Genomic DNA, 22954 nt, shown 5'->3' on the forward strand with positions numbered 1-22954 from the left:
TATATCTCTTCTGTGTTGACAAGACATACGGAAAGTTGAACACCAAATAAAAATGATTGTGACTCATATCCCATGTTCAATATTATAAATTTTGTTTTTTCTCACATATCATCGACAATAAATTAATTTTATCAATTTATATACTTGATTGAATATCATACAACTTTTAATATCAGAAACGGTAACAACGTGTTAGCTAGGTAATATGTATAGAGAAAACTGTACTCTAAGGAACCTGGGGCTGGGATTGTCTAAATAGATGCCGACTCCAAAAATGCAACTAACTCATAGTTGTCATTAGATAATTTAAAATAATACCCCACATCCCCACTATGGAACCTGGGAATGTCCAAACAAATGCTGACTTACAAAATGCAACTACCCCATATTTGTCATTCGATAAATTAAAATAATACACCATTATTCATCCATGTGCAACCCATAGTTCTATAAATACCACATTTCAAAGAAGCAAAATTCAATACAATTTAAAGATCTAGTGATTTAATATCATGACAGTTATTACTTCTGAGTTCGAAATTGCTTCTTCCCTCCCAGCTTCCAAATTTTTCAATGCCTATCGTGACTTTAACAACATTGCACCAAAGGTTGATCCAGAAACCTACAAAACCCTAGTGGACATCGAAGGTGATGGAGGCGCTGGAACTATCAGGGACATCTCTTTTGGCGATGGTTAGTAAGATCTAAATAGATTTTTATATATACTCTTTTAAATTACTTTAATGTTTGACTTGTATTTTGTTTTTCTTTGTCCAATTCACTGTGGGATAACACAGGCGTCCCATTTACAAATGGAAAGTTGAAACTTGACATTGTTGATAGCAACAACTTCACTATTATATACACAATCTTTGAAGGAGACATCTTGATGGGACAACTAGATTCGATGACTCATCATGTGAAGTTTATACCTTCACCTGATGGAGGATGTGTATACAAGCCTACCATTGTGCATAATTGTAAAGGTGAAACTCAGCTTCCCGAGGAAGCTCTCAATAGGGTAAAAGAAGGATTCAAAAAAACTTTCAAGGCGATTGAGGGTTTTATCCATGCAAATCCTCAAACTTATTGATCAATAATATATATGGTGTGGCATGTTCTTGGTTCAGTAAAAATAAAACGGATTTTAGTCGGGTTATATTTTATATATGTACTCATCTTGTTTGATATTTTTTTTCTTGTAATGTGATTTTTAAATATATCTAGAATCCCTTGCAAACAAGTCTATCTAAACAATTTCTAGGATGTGATATGCATGTTATGAGCATTAATTTTACCATCATGCATCCAAAAATGATAGTTGCAAGTCCATTCAATTTGCGTTCTGGTGAATTCGAATTTTTATTGAGATAACCACCTGTTTTGAAATGGTTGCAAATCTATGAGACTGTAGAGAGGGAGGTGAGAAACAGTGGTTGATAACTGCTTGACATTTTTCTTTGAGTTACATTCATTATGATAAGCGACACGATTTTTGTTAGATATCTACCTGATGATACCTGATGCAACCTTGTTGCCTAAGAAAAGAAAACAGAACAGAAAAGGAAGGGATGAAGAAGAGAACAGGGCAAAAACAGGGGAAGAAAGAAAAAAATGCTACCTGTGAAATACTTGGTGGAAAAGAAATTTTTATTGCTGAATACTTGATTAAATAAAAATAAAACAATCCCCTTATTTTTACTATAACAGATGGTATCCTAAACTAACACAAATAATGCTTAAAAGGAAAGTTTCCATAAAAATTTCCAAAATGCCCCTGAGGCCTAATTCCTGAATTACGCCAACAATTTCAAGTAAATGAGATATTTTCTGTTTTGCAGCTTTTTTCTTACATCTTTTGTGAAAAGTTTTGGTAAGTCAATTGAGATTATACCAAAGTTGAAAGAAATGGATGGATTTAACCATGAAGAAGAATTGAACTTTATGGTATTTGTTTTCTCGTACTTCCATTTTGAGTTTTTATCTTTCATTCAACCAGAAATAAGATCATTTGACCTATTTGTCATGTGTGAGAGTCTCGACAAGAGTGCTTCAGTTAGATATATCCAAGAGAGAATCCCAAAATATTGATTAACAAATTTTGTTAGTCTATATGTTAAGTGGCACTTAAAAAGGCTAAACAAATTCATTTTGTTATTCAGACTAAAAATATATACATCATTTGCTTCCAGAAACACCGTCAGACTCTTGGTGTAGAGAATATCGACATTTTGATGTTCCTTCATTTTTGGAATATATGAAAAACCATCAGGTTTATTAATCTATTAAATCTGCAGTTCTAATCAGAATAATATTCAAATTATACTTCCTTCGCATCCTTAGAATATCGGGCTAACAATCACGGCGGACCTACTTGGTGTCCCGAGCAACCCCTCAAATTTTACCGTCAAGTGTAAAACTTAGTCACAAATCTGTCACAATCCATCACAAATCGGTCGGAAATACGTCACGTATCCACTGGAAATTTCTCACAAAATCCTTAGAAGTGTACGTTTAATGTAAATATGTTTGTGTAACCCTTTTAGTGAGGGATTTATGACACCCTTTTTAGTGACAGATTTGTGATGGAAACCGCCGTCGAAAATGAGTTATTTTTAGTAATGCAACCTTTAAAAATATTGTACAACCCTACGAAGAATGTACGACATAAGTGTTATCTTGAATAATTGGTGTCTATTATATTAATTTGTTCATTATAAAGAGTCTTTATTTCTCTTTTTATTCTTTCATAGGGTTCGTTCTAAAATTAATTTACAAGAACCGTACCACATTTTATCGCATCTCTAGATTTCATGGGTATTCTATAAGTTATCTTGTTTCACAATTTTTTTTGTCATGTGTCATCTAACCTAACCATTTCTAATAAAAGTGATTTAAAGGATAACCTTGTTAGAGACCGAGTAATATATATATATATATATATATATATATATATATATATATATATATATATATATATATATATATATATATATATATATAAAAGATAAACAAAAATATAAAAGTAAGGATAAATGGTCTTTTTTGTGAAAATACGAATTTTTACTAAACACTTTACAAAGTTGACTTTAATTAAGCAAGTTTGTCATGATTTTCTTAAATGTTTTTTATATCACTTCTCTTGACAGTTGATAGCCATTTTTCAGTTTTGAAAATTCAACATGTTTGGGCTCTTTCGGTTTACTTGGTTCATGTTTAAAGTGTTTTATACATGAACTAAACAACTTTTTATATTAACCATCAAGTCTTGGATATTAAATTAAAAAAAAGGAAAAAAAGCTTTATTTGTTGCATTTCTTTTCATCCTTGGATCTGCACGCAAGTTCAAACACTTTCTTTTTTAGATCAACTTCTCCACTATGTTTCGAGAGAGATTTATTGCAACTTTTAGTTTTTAATTTTTAATTTTATATCTTAGATTAATTTTTGACATAGAATAAATGGAAATGTTTTATACTCTTAATCTGTCTTGCGAATGAGTTAAATAGAAACAATTTCATTTGATACCTACATGTTGCAACTTTAGGTATGCATCTATATATCAATCTTCGATGATGATCACGTGGAGAATCTTATAAAATTTTGTCCAACTAAAGAAGAGATGGAGCTTTTTAAGATGAAACCATTACTTTATAATGTTCTAATAAGAAAAAAAAATGAAAGTACATTGTTATAACTAGCTATACATGGCACTTGCAGAAGCTTCCAAAGAGCCCATATGATTGAAGAGTTTCTTATCAAAACTTGGAATGCAGTAGAAGGATTGTTTACTGCATTATGATAACCAAAGTGTAGTTCACTTAGCAATGAATCCAACGTTTCTTAATAGAAAAAAACACATTCAAATTACGTACGATTTGATTCGAGAGTTAATCAATAAAGGAACTCTAAACTTGAAGAAAATCCTTGGAACAAAGAATCCATTTGATTTGTTCGCCAATGTGGTTACCACTGAGAAGTTGAAGCTTTGCATGACTTCAACTGGCCTTCCAGAAGTTTGAAGAGAAGGGTTTGGCAGAAAAGAGAGAGAGAGAGAAAGAGAGAGAGAGAGAGAGAGAGAGAGAGAGAGAGAGAGTACTTTGAGGATTGGAAAATTTTAAATGACAGATGAAGTTGTTCAAGCCTTTAAGTGGGAGAATTTTGGGGTATGAAGTCTTTCCAACATGGACCACTTAGAATCAAGTGGAGCACTTGGATGGGGCACTTAGAATCAAGTGGAGCACTTGGAGGAACATGGATCACCTGGAGTTGTAACGGAGCACTCAGAGGTGAAATGGTGCATCATGGATCAATATGGAGCACTTGGAGTTGGAGTGGATCATCAGGAAGTAGAATGGAGCATCAATGATGTGTCATGCATCATGATGCACCATTAAAGTGCCTGATGTACCACCTTTGGCACACGATGCACCACCTTGATACTTGATGCGCCACTCATGTTTGCTTTGTTTTGTATTGAAGTGTTGCTGATGAACAAAGAAGCAAGGATACGCCATTCAAGATGAAGACGCACCATTCATAAGGAAGGTCCACCATTATGGCTCCTAATGTGCCACTCAGGTGTCAGTTTCTCTAGGATGCTCAAGATTGTTCAATGCTTCTCAGAAGGATGAAGATGCTCAAGGAGGATGCTCCTCATGGCTGTTGTGTCATCTTTATGGAAAGTACGCCATCATGATGCGCCATCATGTCTATTATGCTCCATCATGTATTGGTTGGTGCTCATGAGGTTGATGGTTCTAGAACCGTTTACATGGCACTCCGTGATTGGTTGGAAGTTAGGGCATCCCTCTAATGGGATAATTATGGATGGGCCTGGCCCATCAGAATTAGAGTTTCTCATACTTGCCTATAAATAGGCTCATATCCCCATCATTGTAAAACTGTTAGACTTCTGTGAGAGCTCAGAGTGAGATATAATTTTGAGTGCTTGTAATAGTTTCAGAAAGTTAAAAAAATCATCTCTCACTCTCTCTCTCTCTCTCTCTCACTCTCTCTTTCTATATATATATATATATATATATATATATATATATATATATATATATATATATATATATATATATCTCCCCCCCCCTGTGGACGTAAGCCACCTTGACCTAACAACGTTAAATATTGTGTTCTTTTTATTTACGTTTTTTAGAAGATTTATTTCCGTGAGTTTCACCGAAGCTTGTTTGATACTTTTTAAGTGTTTAACTTGTTTTGTTGTCACGCAACATAAGTGAGTGCCAATGACTTTCCAAAATAATATGTATACACTATTTAATAGATATAAATGGAGTACATCAGTTGTTGTTTCAAAAAAATTGGATGAAAGAGCGAACGAATAACATACTTTAAAATTAAATTGCATAAACAAAATGATAATGTGGGTTGATGTGGAGAAAAGAAAGGGCATATTATGAAATGAATACGGATACTTGATCTATTAAAACATTTTATTAGCTTCGAGTAAAAAGAAGTGTATGTATTCGAACTCATTAAGTTTTTATATATTAAATACATTAAGTAAAAAAACACCATCTAAGCAAACTATACAATAAGTAGTATTTAGACGAATATTTGTTTGCAATATGATTATGATTTATGATCTTCATAATAATTTTATAAGAATAAAAATAAGTTTATTTAAATAGTGCAAATAAATAGGCTCTTCGCCATGAATTGTGCAAATATTATCTTTTTATCCAAGCAGACATTATATATGTATAACTCATAGCACATGTAAGATTTTTGGTGTGTTTTCGCAAACTAGTTATAATTGGAAGTTCGAAGTTGAAACTTTTATTATTGTTGGAACTTTGTTCTACAAAAATACAATGTGGGACTTGTCCCACATAGGAGGAAGAGAAGAAATTTTCCCACCTTATAAGTCTTGTCCCACTCATATAATCAAATGGATCAAGTAATGGGCTAAGCATCTTGGATTTGGGTTGTGGTGTTGGACTACTCAAATTGGGTTAGTAGTAAGCTTAGATTTATTAAATATTAATGGTCAAAGATAGGACTTTGGACCTTGGGGCTTTTCTTAACTAAATAATATTTTTTTATAAAATCCGAAATTAATTAGTAATTAATTAATTTTTATTTATTTAGTAACAAATAAATTCTATTAAATATAGGATTAACTGCAGACAGTTTTTAGCAGTTAATTTCGGTTGGTGGATTACAACCACTATTGGAAGCCTATAAATACATCGATTCAGACAGAATTTCAGGGCTAATGAAAAACACACACTTTCTCTCAAAAATCATTCTTCATATCAAAGGGATCATAGTGAATTTCGACAAATTCAAGATCTGTTATTGAATTGGTTGTTGTATCCTCAAGACAAACTCGTTTCAGGGCAATTTCTGTCTTAGGACACTGCAATTGCAGGCCTCAATCTACTATTTCGAGTTTCTATTTTCTGTTGTAAACATCAACATTCAAGTATTTATTCTGATTTGTGAATCTTTGATATATATATATATATATATATATATATATATATATATATATATATATATATATATAAATTCGATTTATTTATGTTTCTGTTTTTCCAATTTAATATTTGATTAGTTTTGTCATAACAATTATTAGTTTTGTTTTTGTTTAAAATCAAAAGTTGTACTCACCTACTTCTGGAAAAAAGTAGTTTTTTTTTCAATTTTAGATTTAAAAAAAAAAATCCAAAAGCATCTATAAGCTCTCACAAACTTGTTACCGAACATCCCCTTCATCTACAAGTCTGAAACATAATTGATATTATTACTGTTGAAAATGGAGCAGAAATGAAAAGTAAAGTTAGATAAATTTCAAAATAGTCATGAGGTAGTGAAGAAATGAGGCAATAATGAAGTTAGTTGGGAATGTAAAGTTTTAAAGGAAATCTAAGAGTAAGATTGAAAATGGAAGATGTGCAAAATGGAGACAAAATTTGGGTTTTGTTAGGAATCAAACTTATATGTTTATGTTGTTAAATTAAATTTTAATGACATCGTAACATTTATCTCTTATGTGTTGAGAATGAGACATACTGAAAGTTGAACGCAAATAAAAATAATTGTCATCCATATCTTATGCTCACTATTATAAATTTTGTTTTTGTTCTCATATATCATCTACTATAAATTAACTAGTTTAATACCAGGAGGACGGTTGACCGGTGTAATAAAAAATAATAATTGTTTTACTAATATTTTACTTTGTTCTATATCATAATTATGTAATTTGTTACCATGCACTGTACAATGACAAATATACTAAAGTACAATGTTGTAATGGGAAAAAATTAAAGTACGATTTTATAACAAATAAAACAATGATAGTACATTACTATTCATATTTCCCCACTACCAGATTTCAAATAAATTGATGATGTAATAAATACAACCCAATAAGCTTTTTTAAGTATTAAGAATCCAAACTTTCCTATTATCTTTTTCCTTCAACTTTCTTTTACATATTATATCCAGGGCCAATATTCCCTTCTAACTCTTCACTTCTCCATCTTTTCATACCATTCAAATTGTTATATATATAAAAAAATAATAATAAATATACCCCTCGACCCTCTTGCTTTTGAATTGACGAACCCAACGGATAAAATTGCTCCAAAAGCGATCTTGAGAAAAAACCATTTTCATGTAAAATTCCAAAAAATGGACCAAAATACCCCTTAAAATTTCTATTGCACCAAATATTTAAAACAACAAACCATCTCCTTTCTCCCTGTCAACCGTAGACTTGAAGCTTCACACATCCTTGAAAATACCTATCGCAATTAACTGTAACCAGAAAAAGACCATAATACCCTTTTATTCCAAACCAATGTCCTTTATTTTTATTCTCACAACCGTTCATTCCTCCTTTGTTATATTTTATTCCAAAAAAAAAATCCATATCGAATTGCAACCAAACCACCACCAGATTAACCAATTTTCATGCCAAACTTTGTTTAAATTCTAATATTTTATTTTAAAAAAAATTCATTGACATTGGGAATCCCCCACTTCTTATCTCATTATCAAATCCCACATATCCGGTCTTAAACCCAAGCAATTTAAGTCTGATGTCTTCAAATATGTTCAAAATCACCTTATTTTTTTCCATTCTTTCCTTTCTTAAATAGCTTATTGTTTCTCTCCTTCCAGATATGGTAAATAGTGGCTACAAGAGCAAGTTTCTTAATAAAATTTCCTTTTAAAGAAATCTACAGGTTTTCAATTAACTCATTAATTCCATTTTACTGAATTCAACTTTATTAGAGATGGCAAAAAAACCCATACCCGATGGGTACCCGAAACCCGAACCCGAATTGACCGGGTAATTCCCCGAATTGATCGGGGATGGGTACGGGTACGGGTACGGGTATTATCCGAATGCAAAAAACGGGGATGGGGACGGGGATGGTTCTACCTATCGGGTACCCATACCCGTACCCGAAACCGAACCCGATGGGTACCCGATATATATATATATATATATATATATATATATAATTTGCTTATATTATATTTTTAATCAATTCAAAAATCTTATACATAATTCAAATTGTGAAAGTGAAAATTCATTTATGTCAAGTGTAAATTCAATCAACCTTCTGTCAAGTGTAAATTCATTTATATTATATTTTTAATCAATTCAAAAATCTTGTAATGCGTCGCCGATTCACCTCAGTGTGAATTGTGAAACTAAGTCAAATAGTCAATAGGGTTTTTTTTATTCCTTAATCAAACTTGTAATTCGCTATGCTAAATCATAATTCATAGATTCATAGTCATCGTGTCTTCAAGTCTTCGTCAAGTCCCGCTCCCGCTCCTGTTGTGACGTTGTTTGCCCTCGCTCCTGCCTTCCTTCATCTGCGAGACTGCGACTCTGCGTTTCGACTTCCAAGTTCCAACCGGCGTCCGACAACCATCTTCATTCTCCATCGACGCTGTACTGTACCACGACTCCAGCGTAACCATCTTCATTCCCCATTGACTCGGTGAGTGAACAACCTTCAAAACCAATTGGTTCTACAAATTTTGATGTTGAACCTGATAATACAAGTCCAAATGTTCCTTCCTTTGAAGAAGCACTTCAATCAGATGCGATAAATCCTCCAAACAAAAGACAAAAAAGCATTGCTTGGGATCAATTTGTTATTATTTCTATTTGTTTTTAATTACTAACTTTTTTGTTCTATTTAGACGAAGGTGTGCAATTTACCTTGGATAATCATGCAACTAATTTTGATGATTACGACACAGATAGTGAAACTTGATGGTAATAATGAAACAATTTTTTCATGATTATAATCGATTAAATTAAAGTTTTTTGTTTCATACATTTGTTTATACTTTGTCTTTGTTTTGTTGGTAGGTGAATATATGATAAATGATGGTTCAATGCGAAAGTTGGAATTAAAATTTGGTGAACTTGATTGTTATTGTTTGGATGATAGGCGATGTTTGACTACTTTTTGGATGACTTTTTATGTTTATGTTTATGTTTATGTTTATTTTTTTTTGTTGCAAAAAAGTTGTTTAATGTGTAAACTTGAATGTTATTGTTCGTTTTTTAATACATTGGAAGATTGAAGTGCTTTATATTATTTCTATAAGTTTTTTTTTGTTTGTTAATATATAGCTATGACTTATTTTTTTCATAAACTTTCAAAACCTTGTAATGGGGAAAATTCCCCGATTACCCGCTGGGGATCGCCGTTCCCCATTGGGGATGGGGATGGGGATGAATTTTTAATGCCCGATGGGGATGGGGTCGGGTATGGGTATGGGGATGGGGATTCGGGTATGGGGATGGGGAACATGAAACCCGGTATACCCATACCCATTGCCATCCCTAAACTTTATCCATCACAACATGGAGACATATGTCATTCAAGAAGGAACAATCAAAGAATAAATGATGGTGTGAGTCTTGTTGCATATTACAAAAGGTGCAACAAAGATTCTTAGAAACATCCCAGAATTTCATATTCAATCTTTCCCTAATGGCCAACTATAATATGAAACTGTGCTTAAACCACACCATGGAAAAACAGGACCAGCATCATTAAGATCATTCCAGACTTGTTGAATACTAAAATCAACACAAAATCACGAACTTATAAACAGGCGAACTCCAGTTACCATTAACAATAACATCACTCACTTTATCTTTAAATCTAAACCCAACATTCGAGATTTACCTGTGGGAAAGAACATAAGAAAAAGACCCAAGAGGATGCCAATTGTCATACCACATGAAAGTGTTGTCATATTTATATATGCTAGGTTCTTGAGTGACTCCATGGTGAAACATAGAAAAGTAATTTTAAAAGCAGAAATAGAGACATAGGAATATTTAAAAGATGAAAAGCAACCAAACCTTATTGAAACACAAGTACATGCTCCTGTATTTCATTAAGTTTTTTTGCTTGTTGGTCATTTTATTGAATATGTTCTTGTAGATCATGAATCTTCTGCAAGGCCGTATTTGAAAGTGAAATTACAATCATTAAATACCAAATATTCTTGTTTTGTGACTACATAGAATAAATTACTATCTATCAATCAGACCAAAAAAATCAGAGAGTATTTCATATATGCCCTAAATAAACTGTAAAATATCATAATTTACAGAAAAAAACTAAAATTATCAAACAGATCTAATCTCGTAACAAAAAGTAAAAAAGGACATACTCTGTGCAAAGATGGACATACTCCTCAATCCGTGTTCAGTCCCAATACATTAAACTGAGAAGTGAAAAATGAAAAAAATATAAAAAATCGAAAGTAAATCAAATCATGAATGAAGAACTAAGGAATTGCTTCAAAATTTACACATTCAATGTGATAAAACTACTTCCTAATACATGTTCCAATCTCAACTTTTCAAAAATCCCATGTGTTGTATGACTATTAATATGATCAAATCTTGTGAGTTGTATGAATTTTAACAAAATATTGTGTTATATGATTCAAACATAAAGCAAAGTAAATTACAACTTACATAATCAAACACCATCACTTTTAACATGAGAAAATGGAGATAAACAAACATTCTAGTAATTTATCAAGAAAAAATAATATTGGTATTTTGTAGCGTCACATCTGATTGCAAAAAAGAGATGTGAATAGAAGAAGAGCAGATGAACATCAACTCCAACTATGAATTGTTAGTCTACTTTATCCATTTAAAGAAGAAATGTAAAAGTTTTTATTAGCATGTGCTTTAGCATAAAAGATACATTCAAACACACTCGAAATAAGTTTTTGCTGGTATGTTATCTCAACTAATGTAATGAATTACAAATTGACATTAAAAAATAAAGAAACCTATTTCAAATGAAAATGCCAAAAGCCTTTTCCTGCTAGGCCATTAGAGCAGTCAAACTAACCTCAAAAACTCATGAACAAAATTCTCAAAAAACAAAACTACCATCAAATTATATTAAAATGATAGGACAGAAAAATAAGCAAGCAATATAATAATTTATAAAGTTGATTTTTTATCAAACCTGATAACTAATGTCCTTGGTGTTTAGCCTCTTGAACTGATCTTGAAGAACCAATCTTAGGCAGAAATAAGAAATAAAATTCACATTTTTTTCATGCTATCTGATCAAAAAATTAGTAAGCAATGTTAGTTGTAAAAACTAAATAGGATAGAAGTAACATATCCACATATTGCCTTTTTTTGAAAAAAAAAAAATACAGTCACATATGGCAACCGGTAGACCTTATTTATCTCTCCATTGTCAATAAAATAACATCAAAATCTGAATAATAATGAAATAAAATGAAAAGGAATACATGTATGCTCATTGGTTCCTTGTATGGTGGACAGTGCCCAAACCAACTTTGGACATTGAAGAATTTTATCAACACATGCACGGTTAATTTTTCTCCATATTCCAAAGGAACATAAAGTTGTCCTTAGTGATTGACCTACATATAAGCATAAACCTGTGCTTTGTTTTTTTTTTTTTTTCTGAACCGACAAACTAACCTACTCCTAAATACCACCTATGTCTTCTAATTAGACTTTGATAGGGTCAGAATAGAGAAAACACAGTTGCAGGAAGAAGAAGAATAACAGAGGAGGTTTGAGACAATTTTCTGCATAATAATTCCACCAATCACGATTACAATTTATAATCAAAACAAAACAGCTAAGCTAAAACTAAGGAAATGCATGCATATGGAAGAAAACGTGATCCTATATTACTGCTACTGGCTTTATTGGGAATAACTGAAACTGGACTAAGTCAAGTTGCTGTCACATGGAAGTTTCATTCCAGGAAACGAGCTGGCATGCGTATGGTTCTTTTGGGCCTGGTACCAGATGGACTCATTTGTGGGCTACTTGTCATGTTGGGCTCCTGGTTCGTATCAAATACCCCTTCCTTCACACGGAGCTTGTCCTCAAGCTCCTGAGCATAACTGTTGGTGGAACAAAAATCTGGGAAGCGGAACTTGAAGTCATCATACTGTTTCCCAAGAAGCTTCTGATGTATCTTTGTCTTGCCACATAACCAAGACCTGTAGTTGTTTCAGATAAATTCGATGATTTAAGAGTTGAATGGGTTTGGGGTCATCATCTTCTGTGGTTGGGAAGTCAGGCAGAGGTGTCGGCGTTGGATTGCCATATGCTTGTCGGAGTAATGAAATGTGAAAGACCGGGTGTACTCGAGAGTGGGGGGGGCAGATCCAACCGATATGCGACAGAACCAATCTGTTCTAAGACCTTGAAGGGTCCATAAAACCTTTTGCTAAGCTTCTTAGTGGCTCAGGTCTGGACGGAATGTTGTCGGTAGTCACGAAGACGTAAGAACACCATGTCACCTACGTTGAATTCTTTGTCGAGTCGATGGGCATTTGCGTAGGAAGTCATGCGTTGTTGTGCCCGTTTCAAGTTGTCTTTGATGATGGTGCGAAGGCGATTATGTTCTGTGAGAGTGGCGTCAATAGATGCCATTCTGGAGTCACCCGGTTTGTAACGGTTGAGATCGGGGATCGGTCTTCCGTAAAGAGCTTGAAATGGGGACATGTTTATGGCAGAATGGTGAGACGTATTGTACCAATATTCCGCCAAGTATAGAAATTTACTCCATGACTGTGGTTCGTCACTTGCAAAGGAACGAAGGAAATTTTGTAAGCATCGGTTGACAACTTCGGTTTGACCGTCGGATTGAGGGTGATAGGCAGTGGAGTAACGAAGACGGGTGCCCACTTGCTTGAATAATTCCTGCCAAAAAGTGCTTAAAAATAACGAGTCGCGATCAGAAATTATGCTCTTTGGCATGCCGTGGAGGTGATAAATGGTGTGTAAAAACAAAGTTGCCAAAGATGCTGCAGTGAACTTGGATGGTAAACTGATGAAGTGTGCGAACGGGGTGAACCGGTCCACTAGTACCCAAATTGCGGTTTTGCCACCTGAATTTGGAAGATGGGTAATGAAGTCCATCGAAATATCACTCCAAACTTGTGATGGTATTGGTATCGGTTGGAGTAGCTAGCCCGTAAGGTTTGTGTGTCGGGTACTTTGTTTGTTGACAAACTTGACACTCCCGGATGAATGAATGGACTTCGTCTTTGAGCTTTGGCCAATGAAAGGTGGAAGCAAGGCGGCGGACGGTGGCCATGACACCGGAATGCCCTCCAAGGGTAGTCGCATGATATTCATGTAATAATTTGTGACGAACAGTTAGGAATAAACAACTTGTGAGAGTGGTACATCAACCCATCGCGAAAGAAAAACGTGTTGGCCCCATTTGTTTTATCCAGTAGCATTGTTTTCAAGCGTTGCCCTTCTGGTGTAGGAAAAAAATGATGCAGCTCTTCTACCCAGGTGGGAAAGCTAATAGCTTGGGCTCTTCAATTCTACTCAATGCGTTCGCCACCTTATTTTCTTTCCCGGGTTTGTAAATTATCTCGAAATCGAACCCAATTAGTTTTGTAGCCCATTTGTATTGCTCCGGTGTTTGAACGACTTGAGATAACAGATGTTTCAGGTTGCATTGGTCTGTAAATATGTGAAAACGTCTCCCAAGTAAATATTGTCTCCATTTCTTAACGGCTTCTGTGATGGCGAATAGTTCCCGAACATAATCTGAGGCGACTTGCATGCGGGGGCACATTTTTTTGCTGTAAAAGGAGATCGGTTTGTCATGTTGGGACAACACTGCACCAATGGCCAGAGTAGACGCGTATGTGGTAACATCGAAAACCTCTTCAAAGTTAGGAAGAGTAAAGGTGATGATGTCGGACATTGCTGCCTTGAGGTTGGTGAAGGATTGTGCAGCGGTGGGTGGCCAATCAAACTGTTTCTGTCTTAAGATGTCGGTAAGAGGGGACGCGATTGTTGTGTTCCAGCCTCCAAAGCTACAGTAGCCATCATTGTTGACAAAATGAAACATACGGGACAAGTTTTTCTTCCCACCCTATGATGAACACAATTAATAGATGCAACTACAATGGTGGCTGCCAAGACTATAAATAGAGACTTCATTCTTCAGTTGTATGCATCCCAAAAACACAGAGAAACAGATAGTATAACACTTAGAGTGAAAGTGTTAGTGAGAGGGTTGGTTTTTTGTAATAGTTGAGTGTGAGAGTTGCTCCTCCTATTGTAATTCTATTTTCGTGTTTAATAGAAGAGTTTTCCGACCCCAACAACTGGTATCAGAGCTTGGTTCGGTGTCCAGGGAATTCTTTACGAATTTCTCTGTTTTTTCGTCAAAAATTTTCTGTCTCAAAATCCGTTTTTGAGTACACCGTTGGAAAGGGCTTGTTTCAAGGATTCCGAAAATATATTTTTCGTAATTTTTTGACCACCAGAAGGCCCTCAAAACGTCGGTCAAAGTTTGGTCAAAATCGCCGGAAAATATAGCCGGAAAAACCAGTCGCAGGAAAGCCTCGCCGCAGAAGAAGGAGTGACGTCATCAGTGACGTCATCATTGACCAGAGTTTCAGATATTTTCAGTTTAGCCCCTGAGGTTTCCGAAAATTTCAAACAGGTCCCTCTGTTTCTAAAACACTGCAGTTCGGTCCCTGTTTGTTCCGAAAGTAACCTGTTTGCTCCCTAGACTTCAGAAAAGTTTCAGAAAGGTCCCTGGTTGGCAGAAACGTTTCAGATTAGTCCCTGTAAGTTCCGAAAATTACAGTTTAGCCCCTATAGTTCTGAAAAGTTACAAATTAGCACATAACTTTTCAAGAAAGTATATTTTGGCTCCGAAAAATTCTACCCCACCATTTTTGACACTTCCAAATCCAACCGAGAGCTCAGTTTTATCTAATTTTTCCTCGAAATATTTGTAAAATAAATTTGCAATTATTTTCGATGGAATCTACAAGTACGATTACGATGGTTCGACTTACGCCCACAAATTACAACATGTGGAAGCCAAGGATGGAAGATTTGCTTAATCTGAAAGATTTAGCAGAGCCTATAGAAAAGCAAGGCGTCAAACCCAACACGAAGACAGACGAAGTTTGGACGAGAATAAACAGGAAAACGGTGGCACAAATTCGACAGTGGATCGACCACAGTGTTTTTCATCATGTCTCTCAAGAGACAGACGCGTACAAACTTTGGGAGAAGCTCGAGAATATGTATCAGGCAAAGACGGCACGCAACAAGACCTTGCTGATGAGGCGCCTTGTAAACCACAAGTTACGAAGTGGTACGTCCATAACCGAGCATACGAGTCAGTTCCAGGATCTCGTAAACCAGCTCGGTGCTGCTGATTGGGTTCTCAAAGACGAGGAACAAGCCATATTGCTCTTGAGTTCTCTACCAGATAATTGGGAGACGCTTGTTGTGACTCTCAGCAATTCTGCCCCCGGTGGTAAAGTGACAATGGAGATGGTCACAGATGCCCTAATGAACGAGGAAGCCAGAAGGAAAGAAGCTGGTACAGACCAGTCTTTTGCCCTCGTGTCAGAAAACAAAGAAAGAGGCGGAGGCAGAACTGGAGGCCGAGGTCGAGGTAGAGGCAGAGGTAGACATGGTCAAAGTAGAGGAAGATCCCAAGATCTTGGGAAATCACGAGATCGAGGGAAATCGCGATAGCGAGGTAAATCTTCAAATACATGGTTCGAAGGCTATTGCAATCATTGTAATTATTATGGCCACAAAAGGAGTGATTGCCGAAGGTTCTTACGAGAGCAGCCCGAGACAAGCCAGAATCCAAGCAGGGAGAATGGTGAAACCATGGTCACCATAACACAAGACGTTGCCCTTGTTACATACGAGGAGGAAGCATGCCTACATGTTGAAACTCATGATGATGAGCGGGTGATTGATAGCGCTGCATCATATCATTCGACTCCAAACCGGGATTTATTCAGTACTTATAAACCCGGAGACCATGGTACCGTGAAGATGGGAAACACCAGTTTCTCAAGCATTGCTGGTATTGGTGATGTGCATTTAAAGACCAATGTTGGATGTACATTGGTGTTGAAAGATGTTCGACATGTCTCAGAGCTGAGAATGAATCTTATCTCAGTTGGAGCTCTTGACGTCGAAGGATATGATAATCAATTCAAAAATGGCACCTGGAAGTTGTTGAAAGGTGTTATGGTTGTTGCAAGGGGAAAACTTGATGGTACTCTTTATAAAAGTCATGCAAAGTTGCTTCAACCAAGTCTCAATGTTGTTAAAGAAGAGACATCACCAAACTTGTGGCATAGAAGACTAGGCCACATGAGCGAGAAGGGATTGACGACTCTTGCAAAGAAGGAGTCCATTTCAATGGCAAAAGATGTTGCCTTGGATCCTTGTAAATACTGCCTATTCAGGAAACAACACAGAGTTTCCTTTAGCTCCACAAGAAAGAACCGCTCTGAGTTGCTGAGCCTTGTCCACTCCGACGTATGTGGACCCATTGAAGTAGAATCTCTTGGTGGAAGCCGGTATTTTGTGACATTCATTGACGATGCGTCACGAAAGGTATGGGCATACTGTTTGAGAACGAAGGACCAAGTATTGGACCGCTTCAAAGCTTTTCATGCAATGGTGGAAAGACAAACAGGCAAGAAGCTAAAATGTCTCCGATCAGATAATGGAGGCGAATACTATTCCCGTGAGTTCTCTAAATACTGCACGGAACATGGTATCAGACATGAAAAGACTGTCCCACGAACCCCACAACACAATGGTGTAGCAGAACGGATGAATCGCACCATTGTTGAGAAAGTTCGATGCATGCTCAGCATGACTAAACTCCCAAAGCCATTCTGGGGTGAAGCTGTATTGACATCTTGCTATCTAATAAATAGGTCACCTTCCGCTCCATTGAATTTTGAAATTCCGGAGAAGATATGGACGGGTAAAGACATATCATATTCTCACTTGAGAGTATTTGGGTGCAAGGCGTTTGCACATGTATCAAGTGAACTGCGGAAGAAGTTGGACCTCAAATCCACTCCATGCATCTTTATTGGATATGGAGATGAAGAGTTCGGGTACAGGCTATGGGACCCAGAACTAAAGAAGGTTATTCGAAGTAGAGATGTGGTTTTCTATGAAAACCAGTATTATGATTTCAAGGCACCGGTTAACAAGCAACAAAGCTCCAAAGTTTCAGATATAATATCTGAAAATAAAGAAGATGTTTCCGCTGAAGAAGTGGATGAAGAAGTCGATGATGCAGATCAAGAAAGTGTTGAGCAGGGGGAGCTTCCACCCCTGGATAATTCAGATCCACTGCCAGAAGTTGCAAACGAAGGAACTCAAGTTAGACGATCCGAACGAGTACGTGCTCCATCAACAAGATATCCGACTTCAAACTACATCCTTCTTACTAGTGAGGGGGAGCCAGAGAGTTTTCAAGAAGCTCAATCTCATATTGACAAAACAAATTGGCAGAAGGCCATGGAAGAAGAAATGAATTCTTTGCAGAAGAATCAAACATATGAGTTGGTAAACCTCCCCAAAGGAAAGAAAGCCTTGAAAAACAAGTGGGTTTTCAAGTTGAAGAAAGACGGCAAAGGAAATACTATGAAGTATAAGGCGAGACTCGTTGTCAAAGGTTTCCAACAAAAAGAAGGAATCGACTTTGATGAAATTTTTTCGCCAGTTGTGAAGATGATGTCTATCCGAGTTGTACTCGGATTAGTTGCCAGTCTAGATCTTGAACTTGAGCAGATGGATGTGAAAACGGCCTTTCTCCATGGTGATTTGGATGAAGAAATATACATGGAGCAACCTGATAGCTTTAAAGTCCCAAAGAAAGAGCATCTCGTCTGTAAATTAAAGAAGAGCCTTTATGGTCTTAAGCAAGCCCCAAGGCAGTGGTACAAGAAGTTTGATTCATTTATGATGAATCATGAGTACAAGAGAACTGTTGCAGACCATTGTGTCTATCTGAAGAAGTTTCCAGATGGGAAATTTGTCATCCTTTTGCTCTACGTGGATGATATGTTGATAGTGGGCCAAGATGCAATGATGATCAACAACTTGAAGAAGGATTTGTCTAAGTTCTTTGATATGAAAGACTTAGGCCAAGCACAACAGATATTGGGCATGAAAATTATCCGTGATAGAAAATCAAGAAAATTGTTCTTATCACAGGAAGAGTATGTTGAACGTGTGATCAAAAGGTTCAACATGGAAAATGCCAAGCCCGTTGGTACGCCCTTGGCTAACCACTTCAAGTTGAGTAAGAAAAATTGTCCATCTTCTGAGAAAGAAAAAGAAGAGATGAAGGCAGTCCCCTATTCCTCAGCCGTAGGAAGTCTTATGTATGCAATGGTGTGTACAAGACCAGATATTGCTCATGCTGTCGGTGTTGTGAGTAGATATCTAGCTAATCCGGGAAAACAACATTGGGAAGCAGTCAAATGGATACTTCGATACCTGAAGGGTAGTTCGAAACTATGTTTATGCTACGGGGGAGCAAAACCAATCGTGGAAGGTTATACAGATGCCGATATGGCAGGAGATCTTGATAGTAGGAAATCTACATCAAGTTACATTTTTACTTTGGCAGGGGGAGCTATCTCGTGACAATCCAAGTTACAGAAGTGTGTCGCACTGTCAACAACAGAAGCCGAGTATATTGCTGCCGTTGAAGCTGGGAAGGAGCTTATATGGATGAAACGGTTTCTTCAAGAATTAGGCTTTCCACAAGAAGAGTACATCATTCATTGCGATAGTCAGAGTGCTATGGACCTGAGTAAGAACTCGATGTACCATTCCCGTACAAAACATATTGATATACGTTATCACTGGCTTAGAGAAGCAATTGAGGGACGAGAATTGAAGTTGTTAAAGATCAACACCAATAACAATCCTGCAGACATGTTGACAAAGGTGGTGACACAAGAGAAACACAGACTATGTGCTGACATAGTTGGGATGAGGATTGTTGGACGGAGACTAGAGGGGGAGATTTGTTGTGTTCCAGCCTCCAAAGCCTCCAAAGCTACAGTAGCCATCATTGTTGACAAAATGAAACATACGTGACAAGTTTTTCTTCCCACCCTATGATGAACACAATTAATAGACGCAACTACAATGGTGGCTGCCAAGACTATAAATAGAGACTTCATTCTTCAGTTGTATGCATCCCAAAAACACAGAGAAACAGATAGTATAACACTTAGAGTGAGAGTGTTAGTGAGAGGGTTGGTTTTTTGTAATAGTTGAGTGTGAGAGTTGCTCCTCCTATTGTAATTCTATTTTCGTGTTTAATAGAAGAGTTTTCCGACCCCAACAGCGATTTGGGCACAGTGACGGATGAACCGGCGGTAGTAACCGGTGAGACCCAAGAATCAGTGTAAGGTCGTGAATGAGGTGGGTGGCGGCCAATCTTGAATGGCAGATATTTTGTTCGGATCTGCGGTAACACCCTGTGCCGAAATGATATGCCCTAAGTAGTCGATGGTAGAGACTTCGAACGTGCACTTAGATTGTTTAGCATGGAATTGGTTGCAAGCAAGGATGTTCAAGACATGAGCTAGGTGGTGATAGTGTTGTTCGGTGGTTGAGCTGTAAACGAGGATGTCGTTGAAGAAGACCAGAACAAACTTTCGGAGTTCATTGCGGAAGAGATCGTTCATTGTGGACTGCAAAGTAGATGGCGCGTTGGAGAGGCCAAAAGGCATGACTAGAAACTCGTAATGTCCGTCTACTGTTCGAAAGGCGGTCTTGTGGGTGTCGGATGGTGCAACCCGTATCTGGTGATAGCCGGATCGAAGATCAATTTTAGAGAAAATTACCGCTCCGTGCAATTCATCGAGCAATTCATCGACAGTGGGGATTGGGAATCGATCTTTTATAGTGATGGCATTGAGTGCCCGGTAATCAACGCAAAAGCGCCATGTGCCATCTTTTTTCTTGACGAGGAGAACCGAAGAGGAGTAGGGACTTTGACTAGGTTGAATGATACCATCCGTGAGCATCTCTGAGATCAAAGTAGTCATGACTTGCTTCTGATAATAGGGATACCAGTATGGTTTGACATTGACCGGAGCTGAAGTGGGTGAAGTGGGTATGTGGTGGTTTTGAGATCGAAATGGAGGTAAGTGTTTGGGTTTATCAAATACGGATGAGTATTCTTGAAGCAGGTGGGTGATGATGGTGTCAGGAGTTGAAGGTATATTGGGTGGAAGAGATGAAGGTTCTGGTCCCATTTGAAAAAAAATAGCGTGAAGAGAAGCCACATTCTCTTTTTGTATTAGGTTTTTTAGATGTGGGCTAGTTACTTGTTTAGATAAGGGCTCGCTTTGGAGTGTAATGGACTGCTGGCCCACTGTGAAGGCGAGTTTAGGTATGGAGAAATCAGCCACTATGGGACCTAATGTGCTTAACCACGCAACCCCTAATATGAGGTCATCGCCCTCCACCGGTAGAACAAAAAAGGGAATCGTAAAGGGGGTATCCGCCAGGTAAACGAAGAGGTCAGAGCATATACCCTGGCATTTGATTTTATCGCCGTTTCCCACCATCACCGAGAATTCCGGAATTGGGTCGGGTTTGAGGTTGCACATGGCGACGATACGAGGCTGGATTATATTTTGGGTACTTCCACAATCAATGAGGATCGTGACTGGTTGTTTGTGGATGTAACCGGTAATACGAAGTGCCTGTGGTGATGATAAGCCAAAGAATGCTGCCGTGGATAAGGAGAAGAAGTGAGATTCATGAGGGTGGGGTCAATTTCGGTAAGGGTTACGGAATCGTTACCCGGGTTTCTGTCGTTACGTTCTTCATTATCCACAATTAACAAAAATTGTGGGGGGTTGCATTTGTGACCTGGTGTATACTTTTCTGGGCAACGAAAACACAATCCTTAGGCTCATCGTTTCTGCCCTGGAGAAAGTCGAGTGAAGGGTAGTTTGGGGGTCATCGGGGTAGGGAGGAGGGCCGTGGTGGGTGTCGTTGTGGCTGTAGAATTGGGTTGTATGGTGGTGGAAGTGGAAGCCACAGAGGGAGAAGTGTAAGGCCGGGAGGAGGGAAAACGAGAGCGAGCCATTGCGTGTTTGTCTTCTACTAGTTTCGCAAGGCCATAGGCTTGGTGGAGTGACGTAGGGTGGAGGACGGCTAACTCATTCTGGATATCTGCCTTAAGGCCCGAGAGGAAGCAATTGAGGAGGACATCGTTATCCAATCCGGTAACATAATTGCTAATTTTTTTAAACTCTGTTTGGTAGGCGGCGATAGTGGTTGTTTGGCGGAGTTTGAACAGTGTAGCCTGATGATTCTCATATGTTGACGGCCCGAAACGGAGCTCAAGTTGGCGTGAAAATTCCGGCCAAGTCCCTAACAGGTGGTTAGTGGATAAGTGCTTATACCAACTTAACGTGTCTCCCGTAAAGTAGAAGACAGAGAGGGCCACACGTTGATTGAGGGCGACCGAGTAATACTCGAAGTAGTTGTTTGCTTGGAACAACCAATCTAGTGGGTTGGTGCCATCGAAGTTGGGGAGAAGGATTTTTGGTGGCCGGAGGTTATTGGGAGGTGGTGGTGGCGGCCGGAGTGGTGGTGGTTGATTGAGGTGCTGATTAGTAAGCATGTGGACGAGGCTGGCCATGTTATTGGAAAGTGTGTCTAGCCGGGTATTGGTAGCGGTTGAAAGGTGAAGGAGGGCCTGTAATTGCTCTTGTGTAGTGAGCTCCTCAGGGACCGCTTCTTGTTTTGGAGGCATTGAAACGAGAATGAAAGCACCAGTTTGATAAGGTCAGAATAGAGAAAACACAGTTGCAGGAAGAAGAAGAATAACAGAGGAGGTTTGAGACAATTTTCTGCATAATAATTCCACCAATCACGATTACAATTTATAATCAAAACAAAACAGCTAAGCTAAAACTAAGGAAATGCATGCATATGGAAGAAAACGTGATCCTAGATTACTGCTACTGGCTTTATTGGGAATAACTGAAACTGGACTAAGTCAAGTTGTTGTCACATGGAAGCTTCATTCCAGGAAACGAGCTGGCATGCGTATGGTTCTTTTGGGCCTGGTACTAGATGGACTCCTTTGTAGGCTACTTGTCATGTTGGCCTCCTGGTTCGTATCAGACTTGAACTCATGACCTCTCATTTGAAAATGTCACTCCTTACCGCTAGGCCAAAGGCCGTTTGGTACTCCTTGTGCTTAGTGATAATAATAATTTTATCAATTTATATACTTGATTGAATATCATACAACTTTTAATATAAGAAATGGTAACAACGTGTTAGCTAGGTAACATGTCTGTAGAAAACTGTACACTAAGGAACTTGAGGCTGGGATTGTCCAAATTTGCCGACTCCAAAAGTGCAACTAACTCATATTTGTCATTAGATAATTTAAAATAATACCCCACTATGGAACCTGGGAATGTCCAAACAAATGCTGACTTACAAAATGCAACTACCCCATATTTGTCATTCGATTAATTAAAATAATACACCATTATTCATCCATGTGCAACCCATAGTTCTATAAATACCACATTTCAAAGT

At 37.4% G+C, this 22954-nt stretch overlaps 1 protein-coding gene across 1 annotated transcript; it reads left to right on the forward strand.

Moving 5' to 3' along the window:
- Window positions 1–480: 480 nt before the first annotated feature.
- Window positions 481–1243, forward strand: LOC145149106 (root allergen protein-like). Its single transcript, XM_079075193.1, has 2 exons — window positions 481–693; window positions 798–1243. Exons 1-2 carry the CDS (start codon window positions 513–515, stop codon window positions 1091–1093), a joined length of 477 nt encoding a protein of 158 aa, XP_078931319.1. The 5' UTR covers window positions 481–512; the 3' UTR covers window positions 1094–1243.
- The last annotated feature ends 21711 nt before the right edge of the window (window positions 1244–22954 follow it).

The sequence above is a fragment of the Lactuca virosa genome, chromosome 1 (assembly GCF_052849685.1).
Source record: "Lactuca virosa cultivar CGN04683 chromosome 1, Lactuca_virosa_CGN04683_v6, whole genome shotgun sequence".
NCBI classification, from domain to species: Eukaryota; Viridiplantae; Streptophyta; class Magnoliopsida; order Asterales; family Asteraceae; genus Lactuca; species Lactuca virosa.